General features: G+C 44.1%; 1 protein-coding gene and 2 long non-coding RNA genes across 3 annotated transcripts in view; 2 read left to right on the top strand and 1 right to left on the bottom strand.

Moving 5' to 3' along the window:
• The window catches only part of LOC109517323 (uncharacterized), a 17,834-nt gene extending 1,528 nt beyond the window's left edge, over positions 1 to 16,306 (top strand). Inside the window, exons 2-3 of the long non-coding RNA XR_002168517.1 lie at positions 2,607 to 2,612; positions 16,295 to 16,306. This is a non-coding gene — a long non-coding RNA (uncharacterized LOC109517323). The remainder of the gene's footprint in view (positions 1 to 2,606; positions 2,613 to 16,294) is intronic.
• lclat1 (lysocardiolipin acyltransferase 1) lies at positions 1,138 to 11,656 on the bottom strand. Its single transcript, XM_019872409.1, has 6 exons — positions 11,362 to 11,656; positions 5,798 to 5,965; positions 4,627 to 4,825; positions 4,409 to 4,555; positions 2,133 to 2,249; positions 1,138 to 2,051 (listed from the first exon to the last, which is right to left on the bottom strand). Exons 2-6 carry the CDS (start codon positions 5,963 to 5,965, stop codon positions 1,531 to 1,533), a joined length of 1,152 nt encoding a protein of 383 aa, XP_019727968.1. The 5' UTR covers positions 11,362 to 11,656; the 3' UTR covers positions 1,138 to 1,530.
• Positions 5,161 to 5,713, top strand: LOC109517324 (uncharacterized). The gene is made up of 2 exons (XR_002168518.1): positions 5,161 to 5,586; positions 5,628 to 5,713. It is a non-coding gene; the product is annotated as an uncharacterized LOC109517324 (long non-coding RNA).
• Positions 16,307 to 16,585: the final 279 nt, after the last annotated feature.

The raw sequence follows: 16,585 nt of genomic DNA, 5'->3' as shown, positions 1-16,585 counted from the left end.
GGGGGGCGGAGGGGGGGGGCAGGGGGCGGCAGTTTTCCACTCCAAGTCTGGTGGTCCTCCTGTGGCACCACTGTCGCGGGTGGGAGGGTCATGTTGTCCCAACATCCTGACACCCGCCTCTAAAACATTCCCAATAAGGACATTTGCTTGAAGCTTAAAGCAAAAAAAACAAAAAACAAAAACAAAAAGAACACTAAAATCAGCATCCAATCTCAAGGAACTGCTATGGCCAACTGTCATCACAAAGTATTGACTTTCTGGATCACCTTTGGCTTTTGTACTTGTACAAACGAGCAGACCCCCCCCCCCCCCAAGGAAAAGTCGATTCCTCAGTTTTGTATAAAAGCGAAACTCTACCCATGTAGGAGGTATTTGAAAATACATTTACATAGATGAGTCCTTGTAGAGAATGTAGAGGTTGTATGGCTTCGCTCCATCGTCTATGACACCAGGGGAACGCAAAAGACAAAAAAACAAAAACAAACCAACACACATTTTGTAGCCCGACACGTAGGCTTCACAGTAAACCAGTGCTATGAGCTCAGTGCGAGTGGACCCTAACGCAACGCAGACCTCCGCCCACGGTCAGTAAAAGTGGAGAAAATTGGGTAGCAGTTGACGCCCTGCTTCAGGGAGGACGACAGAAAACGAATTGCCGGTTTGAAACTCTGGGGTGGCCCTTGTCCTGTTTTCCAATGCGCGGAGTCGACGGGGCTTTGCTCGGTCGCCGTCTTTCTCGTACAAGGCGCCATTTGCGATTGACGCTTCGCTTTTAGCATAAAAATGGTAGCGCCAAGTATCGTATCTAGTCGGTGGTCAGCACGGGTCAACACTGAGGTGAGCTGATACTACGTGGTTGCCATTGTTGACGTTTGAGCCTACGCTGCTAGCAAAAATAAGCACATGCTAGCATCCACTTGACTGTATCATTGCCCTTAGTGTCTCCTTTTGGATAAAATTGCACTAATTACAGGGTACCATCCTTCTCCTCATCCGACAGATGGGTTCAAAACGGTGTTTTTTTTTTCTTCTTTTGTAGTTTCCCACAGCACTATTTTGAATGTTTTTCTTCTTTTGTAGTTTCCCACAGCACTATTTTAAATGAGAAAACCCAACGCAAAACAAACTTTTTTTTTTTTTTTTTTTGCTGCCGTCAGTCTCTAAGTAATCATTCTAGATTGTTGTAATTTGTTGGCATGTTTCGTCTCTGACAAATGCATTCAATGAAGTAGAATTTGTTAAGTTTGAGCGTCGTTGATTCCTGTTGGACAATTATGAATTGGAACACGAACCAAAACCGAGCAAGTACCGTGCACTGGAAACGCAGGACTGCACCAATAATTTGGTGGTAGCATATGCGTCATCCTGCAAAAACTTTGTTGTCTGGTGCGATTCATAGTAAGCGGAGGTAATAAAAGGAGACAAAAAGAGGGATGTGGACAACACGCCCCTCTTGAGGCTCCTGCTGAGGTCAAGCAAGCAGCCTGTAGGTGATTCCCTTTCTAAAGGAGGACCGCACAAAAGGAGTCCTCACTGCGTTTTTCCATCCGCCATCTTGTCATCGCCACTGGCCGCCACAGAGGTCCAATAGCGATGGCAGGCCAATTCCACCAGCTCCAGCCCGCCCGCCATCTTCTGCTGGGCAACGTACACGCCCACCACCACCAGGAAGTACAACCTGACGGGAGCCCACAACCACAGGCCGGCGAAGCAAAGCGCAATAAAGCCGGTCCAGTAGAGCAGCGAGACCGCTTTGATCAGCGCTACGCGCAGCTCCGACTTACACGGCGGCACCCGTGCCGCGCCCTCCCGGTCGAAGGCCCGCGGCTGGCCTGAATAGAAGTCCTGCAGGCGCGACTCCTTCTCGGCCCAGCGCTCACGGCACCACGACTCCAGCTCGGCGGAGGCGGCGGGCAGCGTGGCGACGGGATAGCGCCGCACGTGGAAGTGGATCTCACGGGGGAAGAGGCCCAGCATGAGGTGGCGCTCGGTCTGCGGGATGTTCTTGGGGTAAGCCACGGTGATGTCGTGCACCGCGTCCAGGTTGTCTCCTGGGAACGCAGGACACAGTTTTCGGGTTTATACCGCTTCAAGAGGATATCGTTCCAGACACACACGGACTAATTGATGACCTTTTCGCAATCGCTCCACAATGAAAGTGAAGCCGGTGGTGCGCGGATGCAGCACGTGTTGGTATTTGGGCAGGTGGTGCTGCACGGCAAACTCGTCGCTGCGCACTCTCGTGTTTTCTGCGGGGAAAACGAAGAACGGTTGACAGAGAACGGGGCGCTCTGTGCATAAAAAAAAACACTTCAGATGTATTAAGTACAATTGTACTATCCTATTTCGATCAACAAAAACACTCGTAATGACATTAAAGTGCTGCTGGTGACAGACGGCGGTGAGCGACGCTCCAGCTGGCACAAACGCACGTTTGTGTAAAGGAGAGACTAAGAGGGAGAGAGAGAGAGAGGAAATAAACAAAGACAGATGAGTGTTTATGAACCAAACATATCGAGGGGAACTTATATGGTGAGTCATTAGTCACGGTTATGTAAGACGAGGAGCTCGTTTGGGCAAGAGGGACGGTTCATCTTCACTCGGAGCTTGTGGTTCTCTCATTCAATTAAATCACTGAGGATGGAAATGTGCAGCCAAGCTGCTGTACAATAAAGGGTTGTATGATTCGGTGGGTTTAGGGAGAAGCTCTACTGGAACATCGAAAAAAATACAATAAAATAAATATGAATTTTGCGGACACAATAATGTAATAAAAGAGCACCATCAAACGTATTAATGGCATCTGTAAAGCTACAAAGTGGCGGGAGCTTAGCTGATACCTTTTGATAAAATCAATTTTCCCCATTGAAATGCAAAAGATCCGTTCCCGCTACCAACGAACGCACACAATTTATTTTCTTACATTTTGTTAAACGGCAGTTACCACTGTATTGTCAAATGTAACCTTACAAACATCAAACATGTTAAATGTAAACCGATAACCTGGTTTCATAACGTGGAGGTAAGCCAAAAGTCAAACACACACACACACGCACACACACGCACACACGCACACACACACACGCACACACACACACACACACACACACACACACACACACACGCACGTACACATTTGTGCACCGACAGGTGTCTTTAATACCGAGCTCAGACAACATGACTTAGTTTGTCGTTCACAACGGTTGCAATGTCAGATCCCCAGACATGGTGTCATGAATTCAAGCGGATCACACTACGAGTCTGATATCCATCAGACCCCGGCCGATCGTCTCGTGCTGCCGCAATGAGCCCCGGTCCGACAGCACAGGTTGTCAGGGAGGCGGGGCAAAAAGGTACAGCCCTTCATGGTAACGCATAATCAGCCACAACAGTCTTTATTTTGATACACTGAAGAACTGATTTAAGTTACTAAAAATACATTTCTACAAATCAAGGCCACGCTCAAATAAAACACAGAGTAAACTATAAGCATGAATAAAGCTGGCGATAAACAGCATTCAATTACCGTATTTTCCGCACTATAAGGCGCACCAAAGAGCAATCAATTTTCTCAAAAGCCGACAGTGCGCATTGTAACCCGATGCGCCTTTTTATGGATCAATATTCTGATTTCTTGGACGTAGTATTTGAAATGTTGTGTAAAGCGCTTTGTTACAGCTGCAGTGGTTGGGAAAACGCTTTATCAATAAAGCGGTATGGTATTGTATTGTATTCCCTTTAGCGTAGCTCCATCTAGTGGATGCGTAAGGCATCCCCAGCCACTATTGTAGCTTCTATTCTTATGATGCGGTGCGCCCGATATTAAATGAAAACAGTTTTAAAATAGGTCCTTCATTGAAGGTGCGCCTTATACATCGAAGCGCCTTTTAGTGAGGAAAATACGGTCAACTATCCTGGAACTGATTGGTTCACAAGAGGGCTTGATAAAGTGTTGTACCAAATAAGCCCAAGAAGAGGACACGCACTGGTGTGTCACCAAAAGCTACAACTAAAGCTTTGGCCCATTATGATGTCACTTGACTGGCCCGCCTGAGATGACATCATGACACAGGCAGAGAAACTTAGCATCCCCACCCACATAAAAGAAACGCGAGTCGCGGTACTCTGCATGGCACGGCTTAAGGGAGAGCCATGAGGTGGCGGTGTCATTTGACATCAGAGCATTCTGGAAGCGTGATGACAAGCACTTGGTAATGCGTTCGCACTGTTGAACCGTGTTTGCGTAGCGGTGTTTGGCGCAAAGTCCCGTGGCAGGTGAAGTGTGGGCAACCATAGGAGCTGGGCCAGATGGCCTTCAAGTAAAATTTCATCCGCAAAGATTTTTTTTTTCAGTTCCATTTTCAAACTGATTCGACACAAAAGATCACCCAAAGCGATCGCGGTTTACCGGTGAGATCCGTGCCCTCTGGGAAGAGCAGCAGCTGCAGGGGTTCTCTGATGTCACAGAAGTAGTCCAGCATATTCCCCAAGTGCTCCTTGTCTTTCTCCCAGCGACGATGGATGAAGACAAAGCAGGCCACCTGCATGGCCCAGCCTGGAAAGCATCAGCAGTTCTATCAGCGGCCATTTGGGAAAAAAAAGCGCACGTCAAAGGGTTGGACCTACCGAAGCCGGGCACAGCCTTGAGCGCGGCCTTGAGGCATATCTTCTCCAGGCGCAGGTAGCTGTAGCGCAGCAGGCAGCACCAAAGGAACATCCAGTCCAGACGCGTGCGGTGGTTCATGATGATGACGCTACGCTCGCCAGGGACGAAGGCATCGCCCGTGATCACCACTTTTACGCCGAACACCAGCTCCAGGAGAGACTGTTTGGAAAAGGGCGGGTGGGGTAGACTTGCTCAGAGAAGCAAAAGTACATGTAAGCGCAGACATACAGGTATACTGTATGGAGGTTTAGCTCCTCTCTCGGGTTCTCAATACGGAGCCAAGATTCGTCATTCTATGCAGAGGATTAAGAATACACGACTAGGTACTAATGTACTTGTCTTTTTACATCTGTTGCTGTAACGTTTAACTGTTGCTCAAGCACAGCAACATTGATGCTAACTTGTGTTAGCATTAAGCTAGCAGATGGAAATGGCTCAGCAAAGTGGTTTGTTTTAAAGACACAAAGTGTATTTGTTTGTTGTTTGGTTTGACAGGAAACTTCAACTGGGAGTGAAACTAACCAACTTGAATCATCGTTTTTTTGAAGAACTGCTCACGAGCTAAAAAAGTGTTGCTCATAATCCCAAATCACACAAGCCAAAGAAAAAAAAAGAAAATCTCGAAAACTCAAGTCGAGTCACTCGCATTTTAAGGTATCACAGACAGATTTGAGCTCATTCTGGGTCCTAGTTTAGTCCACAAATTTGAGCAAACTTTAGGTTGGACATCCTTTCATTTCTTGTGCTCAAGTTCTGCGGGGCATAGCCAGCAGCAGCACAGAACGCGCCGCTACTAAATAAGGAGGTAATTCCTGTGGTGATTCCACAGGTGTGGGCAAATTTCTCTTATTTCCGCTGACTGACTGCCTTCAGAGGCTTGCTTCATACTTTCTGGGATTATAACACTATATTTTTGGCAGGTGTGTGCAAATGTTGGGTTCACTGTCTTAAGTTCAGTGAGACAAAACAAAGCCGCTCAATCGTGGAAAAGTGTTCGACTTAAAATCCAAGCTGCATCGAGGAAGCGATAAAAACCTATGTGTATTTTTTTTTAATTTTTTAAATCTGAATTCAAGAAAACTACGATGCAGCCGCAAGTAGGTCAAGTGAGAGCCGAGCAGACATACGCACCACGGGCAGAGTGAGCCAGGTGGCGACGATGCGGTCGGTAATCCAGCGGTACCAGGCGGGGGACAGCAGCATGAGCGGTAAGACCGGACCCAGCATGAAGACGCTCCCGAAGAAACTGGCCAAGAACAGGGTCAGTACAAAGTACAAGCCCCGCACCGACACGGCCATCTGTGAAGAGACAAAAAGTAATCATTTACCTCTTTTAGTTTCAATGCCTGAAGTCAAACAGTTTCTCAGGTGAACGGACAGAACAGAAGCAGAAGTTTCTCATGATTTGCGAAACACATAATTGGAGTGTCCCGAACACTGCATGCTGTTCTGTTGCTCTTCTGGTGTATTTTCCCCGCAAACAGTGGAAAAATCAAAAGCGGACATTCCTTGAGTCGAATGTAGATAAGTGGAATGGGGCTGATTAATTGTAGATTTATCAGTGCAGTGGCTAAAATAAAACAAAGAATACTGAGCCGATAAAGGACAATTTGTCCAGGTGTTCCTTTTGGAAATTCTTCAAACTAAAAAATCTTTGCTTTTCCCATTTAAATAACATGATACTTCGATTATTATTCTTTAGACCTTAGATTATATCACGATAGGGACCATGACTGTGAAGAGTTCAATTTATAACATCCATCCATCCATCCATGGGTGCAGCCCCTATTATATCTTTTTTTTTTCCTTTTGGGGAGGGGCTAAAGTCTGACACACAACCTTGCACAGCAACAAACTTACATAGCAACACTGAGAGATAGCAGGATGCGTGATACAATTTAAGAGTTAATTATAAGATACACGTGAAAACTGTTAAATGTCAAAGTTCTACTACAGGGGGTCGCACAGGTGCGGAGGAAAGTCTCCTGAATCCAAAATACTTGATTCGTCTTCTACTGTCTTAGCCGCACCCGCACGGGAGCGCGACATCACCTCAACAATGTGTTTGGTATCTTCCTATGGATGACGCCATGCGCTGAATTGGTTTCGACGAGAATGCCAAAGGGTGTCGCAAGGTGCGGATTATCCACCTACTCCAGTTGGATAATCACAGCCGAGCTCAAAGTCACCAATCTGATTATGTGTGCCAAAGACGCCGTAATCTAACACAACGAGAACGCTGTGCTGAATGTCAAGTGGCGATCATAGTTGTAGAAGCGGGCCAGGAAGAGCTAACCCATGAGAGCCACAATAACGCGACATCTGTATTCGCCTCCCTTCAATCCCCATCAAAATAAAGATAGAACACTAAACACCCAATTATCATGCAAAGTGGCCACACTAAACCGACTCCCCTGCACGGACTTCATGAGCTCAACAGTCTTTTCATCGCTAGTTTATAGCAGTAGTCGTCACATAGCCGGAACGCCACATGGCCATTGGATCCCGAAGGGATGGCAAGCCTGCGATCCTTGTGAAAGCAAAACCGAGAAACGGGATGGGCAATTGTTACGCAAATGGATGTGAGCCAGCTCATTTTGAAGTGCCCATGACAATCCTTTGTCATCTCATTGACACGCCAGGGTTCATTTTGCACTTGTGGAACATGTGCTGCGTTGCACATGGTCTTTCCAACGTGGTCCAAAACAATGCCAAGGAAGGTCCAATTGGAAGCTCACCACACACACGTTGACACGTTGTTTTAAAAAGGAGTCCATTTCTAGTTTTATCAATCTTTCGAATGACCCCTGTGGTCATATAACTCGGATTTTGCGGGGCGACGGTCAGTGATGAAATGAGTCGATTTTGGAAGAGCGACAGCGTCTCTGAATCCTTTCCTGTTCTATCGGCTGCTAATTTGTACTTCTGCATAACTCGCGGTTGCTGATCCCAACTGGGTCACGTATTTCTCGTAAGAAAGCGTTAACAAATGTCTGCCTTTTTCTCGTGACGGTGGTTCTCTAAATTTAGGCCCCAAACAGTCGTACCGGTTTAACAGTTGTGTGGGAGATCGATATCAGTGATCTGAGATATGGTTGCGGAACGCCAGATATCTCTGAACCGGTTGAAAGCTGTACTCGCTTTGCCAGTTCTTACTCTTCAATATGTTTCAGTCCTTCCCGAATTATTTCGATTTTTTAGAACTCATGACTGAAATGACGCAAGAAGCCTCAGAAATAAGCTTCATTTCCCAGCCATAAAATTTGGAACACCAAGTCTATCATGAGTAGAACCACAAACAAGACTCAAGAAGCAATTCCTTAAAAAAAACACAGAAAGTCCGCCATTTTTGTTAGAAGCGGCCATTTGGGGATATTTTGGCCATTTCCATGTGCATTTCAAAGATGGAGTCCCAGAGCTTTGGGAAATTCAGGCCCTGAAGTAAGTTTCATTTACCAGCATGAAATCGACTCGCCGTGTCTATCATAAATTCCTGAAATGACAAGTGTCACTTTCGTCGAAAGCAGCCATATTAGAATCTTTTCCACGCGCATTTCCAAGAGGAAGTAGCCCGAGAGATTTTTCCAATTGCTTGTAAACTGAACAGATCTGTGATTCGCACAGAATGCAAGTTTTAGTGAAAGGATGTCGGACTGAGTGCGGTTGGCAAGATTCGATGACTCGCTGTGAAACGTGAAACTGGCGTCAATGGAATAACCCCTCATCTGCCACTCCAACTTCCCCTCAAACAAGTTCTCCATCCGGCATTAGCTCTCAATTTTTGGTAGCGTGTGAAGGCCTTGCTCTCAGAAATAATGGCTGTCGGGGTTTCACCAGTGACCAGTTTTAACATTTTTAATTACAAAAAAAAAAAAATTCTTAAAACATTGCCTGATTGACCGTTGACGTCAATTTGGATTCGGTTTATTTGGGGTAACCACAACTGAAAAGCACCACACAAAAATATAAATGCAAAACTGGCAAGTGCGCCACCTATTAAATATTTCAAATAACCTTGGCCAGTCGTAAACGTAGCAGCGCTGCCAGTCAATGATTGCCGAGCGTAGGTGAAAAGGCCCTGCAGAGTGCTGAATTGATAAGGCCCCGCTGACGCGCCTGAGTCCAGAGCCGACGCTACAGGGACTTATTTCATCCAGCAGGTGCACATTGCAGCTCGCACCTTTCCACCTCAATTATCGCCATGGGCGCACACAGGCGCGCACACACACACACACACACATATATATACATATATATATATATATATATATATATATGTAAAATCACTCGGTCTGGACGACACACACAAACACACATCGAAAGCAGCATGATGCAGCAAGACTGTGTGGCGAGCAAAAACTCTGAAGGTTTATTAAGGGGAGAAAAAAATAAACTGCATGTAGGCAGTACTGACATAAATGATGGAAAATGTGAGGCATGAACAAGAAGCGCTGGTCAACAAATTGTGACTACATTTTTCAATCAGAGACGCCATACATTTTTCTCGAGTTTTTTTTTTAAATTTTTGCACTGATTCTGAATCTGCTGAGGCACACCAGTGTGCCGCGGCGCAGGGTTTGAAAAACACTGAGTTAGACCAACAGTGATGTCAGGAGTTCGAACTCCAGCTGTGGTTGGCAATTTTCCATGATTGCTGCATGCTCCTTGCAGTTGTGTTCATTTTGTATTTTTGTGTTTGGCTGCCCGTCTGAAAAATGCATTGGTGAGTGTTGCTGTTCTCTTGCTTCAAGTAGTGGCGTAATTCAGAGTCCAATTTCACTTGCAACACAAAGCACAAAAAAAAAAAATAAATAAATAACAACAACAAAAAAAAAAAAGCAAGTTGGGTCACATGGAGGAGACAATGTCCCATAGTATTAAACATCTGAAGAGGTCTGTGGATGAACTAAATGGGTAAAATATATAAAGGTGGTGGGAGGTTAAAACAACAAAAATACAGGAACATGAGAGATGAACATGAAAATCTCACTTGCTTATACAAACACTCAGTCAGTCTTAAACCAACAATGACAGTACACCACAAAGCCAGCCAGCTCATTTGACAGTGCAACTCACAAAGCAGCTAAACGACTGCTGGCGGGTCTCCAATCAGAAGTACATTTATTTTCTCTCAAAGGTTATACCTAATAGGCTGAACATGTCAGCGCTGAATGTGTCATTCTGGAGACGCCCTGCAGTGGTGTGTCATAACTCGGCTTCCAACAGCTGGAGGACGCAATGCGTGGATCCAAATGCCACACTCGGCTACATTGAATATTGTGAGCCCTCGGGCCCTGTTCATTTTTACTACCCCTTCGGGTTGACTGTGACCATTTTTGGCAACATACAAGACAAGTCTGTCATTTTAAACCACCGCGATTGTTCATCCAATGCATGCAAGTAACACGCTGCCGTGTGGGCCAACCTTAAAATAAATTGATGTCCATTTATTATTTGGGACTCTTATTATGAAGTTGGCCTTTGCGAGGCGTCGGATGAACAACTGTTGTTGTGACTGGCTTGACTCGTTTTCCAGACGGTGTATACCAAATCGTCGGGCAGAAATTTTTTTTTTTACTGAAGGTATACAAAATACTCAAGGACTCGATTTAGCCCGCAATGAAATAATGAAAACGTTGAATGCGACAGCTCCGCAAATGATTAAGCTCTCGTTCCTTGCACATGTTTTTTTAATAATTCACTTTACAGTGTCTTCAACTGCGAAACTAAAAATGAAGCAATTATAATTACGGAATTTTTTGGACTGTAAATCACTTCAGATTATAAATCAGACCAGTCAAAAAAATGCAATGTGATGAACGAATTAAAAACACGAGTCACACTTTTTGGGGGACATTTGATTTACAAAAACGGTGAGCAGCAGAGTTCAGACTCGCACCTAAAATCCCCATCGTGTAGACAGCAGCGAACGCGCTTTGCAGAGGTGTGCTTATGACAATTTCATGGACAAATATTATTGATAGACATAGTGGAGAAATGTTTTCTTCCTCCGATGGCTGCAAAACAGAAACTAACTGAGAAGTACTGCAAAAAATAAATGTTAAAACTGCAGAATTTCAGTTTTAGCATCTTATAGCTTCAGCTTGGGGTCATTTGTCATCCATTAGAGTGGAGTGCATTTTAGAGCAGTTCGGTTGTATTTAACATTTAGGTGCAATGAATTTTAATATCATGATTATTTCCATTTTTAATACTTTCATTATGTTTAGGCGCAGTGTTAATGTTGAAACATATGAAAACAACAACGTTAGGTGGGGTGGGGTTTTTTTTTGGGGGGGGGGGGGGGGGGGGGGGGGGGTTGGGAACAGGTGGCTTGGGCGTGATTTCAAAAGCAGCCGAAGTTCGAAAATATAAGACGAGGTGGTTCCAGTGCTGAATGAAATAGCAGGTGGGGTGGTTGCTGAAATTGTAAACAACATTCCTCCAAACGTGACTCACTTTTAACGACAGCGAGACTCAAACTAGGCACGATCAGCGCGATCTGGCAGTTTGTAATCTGCCCACCCCACCGCCAAGTGTTGCTTCAATATCTGGCCTCACCCGAATGCTAAGCTAACTCGGCGAATCGAACTAAAAACAAATTGTTTGTTACACTGTGCCGCTCGACCAACAGGCCCAGCAAGTAGCACAGAATATCCTATCCACACCAATATGACGAGCGTGGACAAACTCACCTTTTGACGAGCTTTTCAAATAAAGCGATGTAGCTCAGACGAGTTTGTCCAACCGCTTCCCTGCGACATAGCAACCTGCTGGGCTAACGGAAGCTTACCGGCTAGATGTCCCTTTGAATACTACGGAGCCTGAATTGGGGGTGGAAAACAGATGTTTGTCGGTGGGTTTCTTGTTAGTTTTGGATTAAGGAGGAGCTGAAATAAACATTGAAGCAGTGTCACCTCGTTGCTAACGCGACCTCTCAACTTGCTCCCTTCCAACTGTTATTGCAGCCGGCCGTCGACAGGGGGTGCTGTCCCGTCCTTGCTCACCAGAGGATTACGTTTCGACACAATTAGAACGACATAAATGTCAGCAAAAAGTGACAGTTTCAATGCAATTTGAAATGACGTATAAATTAGACAAAACGGCTACATGTTAAGGAGGCTTTCCCAAGTGCTCAGTCTGGATTTAAACCCATTCAATAAGATACGTTCCGTTAATTTCCTGTCCTTTTATGTTTCATATATTCCTGAAATGCAGATATTTTCAAAATGTATTAATATCCTGTCTGACATTCATAAATGGATGATTTATCCTTAATGTTTCCAAGAACATGAAAAATGTATTTTCTAAAACAGTCACTATCAATTTCCTGTTCTGACTTCTGTTCCTTATGGTTAGTATGTATGGCCATTCTTACGCTGTTTCAAGATTCACGATGTACTTTCAAGACAGGCACATCTTTCTTCGCGAACCTACAATGCTGACAGTTGTCAGGGACTGTTTAAAACACCCCCGTCTTGGATAAAGGGCGTCTGCTTCAGACTATTTGGTTCCCTCTTGCTTTGACTTCGCTCTATACACTGCAGCATGATACTTCACGGACTTCACTTTACAACAAACCTGTTTCGACGATGCCCTCAGTCTCCTCGAGGGTAAAATATGTCCCCTGAGTGTAAAATTTTTCACAGTACTTTCGTGACATGGAAACCTGAGCCGTAACTGTACGTTACTGCAGTGGAAAAGTGACTTGGAAGCACTTTTACATTATTGAGTAGTCGTCTCAGTATTATATACGAGTACTCGGATGTGTATAGTGGCCCTCAGGCTGAAAAGCCATCCATGTTGATTTAAATAGGCATCTTTTGTCTTCGCCATTCTTGTCAGTCTTATCTTGAGATGATGGAGGGGTGCACGGAGGGATGCGGGATAGATAAATGTGCCGATATAACACATGATATAACTACAAAGAGAAGCTCTAAAAGGGAACAGTGGTATCGCAGATGCAAGTCCAGGTGACGTGACGAGGAAACACGGCGGTAAGACGAGAAGACCTAAGGAGGTCGTTAAAAACGGAGGTGTTAGGGAGGGGCCAGCCAGGCAGCCTCCTCAGCCACGGTGCTCTGCACCTCACACCTGAGACTCGTCAGCTCATCACCCACCTGTTGCCTATTTGCTCGTTTGGACTGGTACATATTGACTCACAGACCATTCCTCAGTGCAAGTTCGTGCCGTCACCACGCCAGTGGACTTTGTTGCCATTTCCTACAGCTGCTTGTTCCTTGTGTGGACAATTCCTTGTGGACTCCTTGTGCTTCCTCCTGAGTGACTTTGCGAAGACTCTTCGAATAAACTACGCCAAGTGTTGGCTTCAACAATACCTGCCTGTTGTCGTGCTCTTGGGGTCACACCCAAACCCTAACAGGAGGAATGTGAAATATAACAAACTTATTTGTCCTTTTCTTGATCGAAAAAGAACAAGTTCAAAGTGCTATCAATAGCCACAAAGGAGACGTCAGGCGATGCCCAAAAAAAGTCATTCTTGTCTTTCCCACGTTGACTTACATAACAGGCATGTCCAGTCCAACTTGAAGTCATGCGCCTTTTCTGCATTTATTCTGGCAGTTTGATTAAATGGAGACCAGGGTGGAGGGGACAGAGAAACGGTTGAGTTTTCTGGCACAAAACTGCACGATCAAATGTCATATGGCCAAATGATCCAATAGAAAATAACGTAAAGTAAATACATCTGTTTCGGCATAATGAGCTGTACAGACCATGTTTTAAGTCACATTTTCACATTCCTAACTTTTGAACAAGAGTAAAACATAAGTCACCAGTGTATGATACAACCACATAAAAACTAAAATAAAGCATAACTACTCACCAGCAATGGGAGGGACAAGTAAGTGATGTTTTCAAATACTGACATCTGAACATTTTCATGATAGTCATTCGTCGTTAGGCTACGTGCTACTGATGTAAAATTTAATTTGTGTAAGCAAAGAGGTAACATTTTATTGTCCACAAGAGAGGTTAGCCCTTGTTTAATAAAGTTAAACAAAACTAAGGTAAAGTAAAACCACTCAGCCCTTAAAGAGGCGCGTTGTTAATAGCCATGATGCTTTCAGCTAGTTACAGTAACACTAAAATGAAATTAGTAGTCACATAAATCCAAATTCATTTCATTGTAAAGGATTTATGCAGCAATATTTTTGAAATGTGTTTTTTAGGTGCCTCAACATGCCTGACAGGGGTCGCACCAAAAACAGCAAAATATATGAAATGAATAAAATAGTGTATTATTGATGATTAAGACGGACGAATCAAATTATACAAGACAGCATTTATCACCTGTTGTTCTTAAACATTATTAAAAAAATAAAAAATAAAAATCTGGAATGACCTTGACAGTGATAAGACTTCATCTGGTCAATCAGATAGAGTGCATGCCACAGGGAACAAGGTCATGGAAAAAAGTCTTGAGTTGGACTAAGTGCTTTCTCCCCCTCTCTCTGTCGCTTTTCAGCCTGTCTGTCAGCATGTCTCTTTGCTTCCCTCACAACGAACACACATCACTACACGCTGACATCATCTGTAACAGTAGAGCGGTGTTGCGGCGGGTAGAAGAAACAAATGACACACACTCGGCTTTAAAAAGAGGCTGCGTTGGAGTCCGGAGATATACATCAATGTCGTTATTATCATCATCATCATCAGCAGCAGCAGATCCATTCCGGAGATTTGAACCAGTTCAGATGATAAATTAACCTGATGGAGGAACAAGAAGAACACGATGTGAAAATGAGCAACCATTTGTGGTTTTACCAAGTTGAAAGCAAATTTAAAACATGATGTCATGCTTGTACTGTGTGGAAAGGGAAAGACACCGCGTTATTGGCCAAATATGTAAATACACACAAGTAATTTGTTTAACTGTAATTATAACTAAAAGAACATTTCGGACATTCCACATAACTATAGAGACTCCGTTGATCCAATCAAAAATGGTACCGTCCCATCTTATGTAATACTGCATGAACCAGGAATTATCCTGCCTGCATAGAGACATATAAACACAAATATGAGGTCCACCACTTGTTCACTACTTGTGTTCTGAGTCTATTACGTGCCACATATGTACCCTGTCTGGCCCTTTCCAAGCAATTTATTATTATTAATAACTTATTTTCCCCTTTTTTTTCTTTTTTTTTTTTGAGCATCGTGTCCTGAAAGCTGAACAGTCTATTGCTTCGCACACGGGATGAAGCATGGGAACTCAGTCAAGATGTTGAAGGGGTGTGCGGCTTCAAACAGTTTGGGAAAGGCTGTATTAGACTGCGTAGGTTTATCAATTGAAGCGGTAGAGAGTTGGTGAGACAAGTCGGTTGGCATGGGCGGAAGCCAGAAATTATTCAACGGGATGGTCAGAGTGACATATAATCTCACGTGACGGCCACGTGCGCATGAGTTGGTGCCCGCAAATGTAGGCGTGTAGGTACACCCATGGTCATAACAGCCTCTGTAATTGAGAAGTCATTGTTTATCATACCATCCACAGTCAAGGTTTCATGAAGTAAAATGATCACATAACCAGAACCTTGCCCAACACGCTCATAACACTGGGGAACACATTTTCTGCTGAGTTGGGTTTGACATCAGTTTTTAACAAATTTTTAGGTGCAGAATCCACCATTGCCTGTTGGGATATTAAGTGAAGTCCGTAGATTAAAATATTTGGGAAAGTCTGTAAAAAGAGTGTAAAAAGAGTACCGGTACATCAGATAAGTGTTCTCCTTCCCTTCATGACTTACTACAAGGAAATTTGTGGACTAATGTTATGTGGGGACTAGTGTCAGTTGTGTGTGTGTGTGTGTGTGTGTGTGTGTGTGTGTGTGTGTGTGTGTGTGTGTGTGTGTGTGTGTGTTCAAGGAAGTCATTTTAATGTGAACAACCAGTCGCCAGTACAGTATTGTTGACTGGTCGTCAGGTCAGACTCGGCCGACACTCCGGGATCAGTGTTAACATTGTTTCCATTGGAAAGAATTCCGAGAATGAGCAAGAAGCTTTATCAGTGAAACACTTACAGAAGAACGCTACATGTTAGCTTCAGAGTAACCCTGTAACAATGAGTTGCAATTAAAATCAGGTTGTCAGTAAGTGTTATTAGCTTCTAATGCTAACTTGTTGGCTAGCTAGGTAGTTCCAGATTGGTTAGCTGCTATGTTTATACTGTCACTTATGATCACAATGTAGCGTCTTTTTTTCTGTGTTGCTCATGTTGCCCTATTATACTAGCTGGTGACACCAGCACCAATTCACAACAACATTGTGCTGGTCTATGCTTTTTTCCCCAGCAGGGAAGGAGGGGAAAAAAAAGCAAAGTAAAATCATATATTTGTGAAAAAATGCAAATATTTTCTTATACGGGTATGCTGCTTGTATATGTAATGTAGCTAGCTACCACACTGTCCAAATTTGGTATATTTTGACTTAAAAAGGTACCCAGCTAACTAGCCATTATTCATCACCAGTGACAAGCATATGGAAGTTAACTATTTGGATGCTCGCTACATGGCTACCTGCTAGCTAGCACAAGAAGCTAACAGCTGGCATTCCCAGTATACTGTACTCATGACAGTCACTTCCAGTGCTCCAGTGATAAGGAAGTGGTCGTTTATTTCCCGGTAAACCCTCCCAGTTCCTGTCCATTAGTCTTTTCCATGCAGCCCAATTTTATGAGTCTTAAGTTGTGTCATTGTGATTGTGTTTATGGAAAGCACGCCAGGGATTATGTCCTCCTCTCAAGCCAAATGACACCATGTCAGCGCTGTGTAAATTGTCAACGGTGAGCGCAATAACACTTCAGTATACGACTGGTCCATGACAACTGTAATTTCAGTCTGTCAAAACAAAGTCTTTTGAGCACTGCTATGCGCGTTAATGTGGATCTTTTTCCCC

Source organism: Hippocampus comes, unplaced genomic scaffold, assembly GCF_001891065.2.
Source record: "Hippocampus comes isolate QL1 unplaced genomic scaffold, H_comes_QL1_v1.1 scaffold92, whole genome shotgun sequence".
NCBI classification, from domain to species: Eukaryota; Metazoa; Chordata; class Actinopteri; order Syngnathiformes; family Syngnathidae; genus Hippocampus; species Hippocampus comes.
The sequence above is the reverse complement of the archived record's forward strand: the minus strand, read 5'-3'. Positions and strand labels throughout refer to the sequence as shown.

What these genes read in the sequence shown, in the direction of transcription:
- lclat1 (XM_019872409.1), bottom strand. Translation starts at nt 5,965, where the DNA reads ATGGCCGTGTCGGTGCGGGGCTTGTACTTTGTACTGACCCTGTTCTTG. An exon ending in AGAGGGCACGGATCTCACCG is followed by an intron (nt 2,250 to 4,408) that starts GTAAACCGCGAT and finishes TTTTCCCCGCAG; the next exon opens with AAAACACGAGAGTGCGCAGC. An exon ending in TGTGGAGCGATTGCGAAAAG is followed by an intron (nt 2,052 to 2,132) that starts GTCATCAATTAG and finishes CTGCGTTCCCAG; the next exon opens with GAGACAACCTGGACGCGGTG.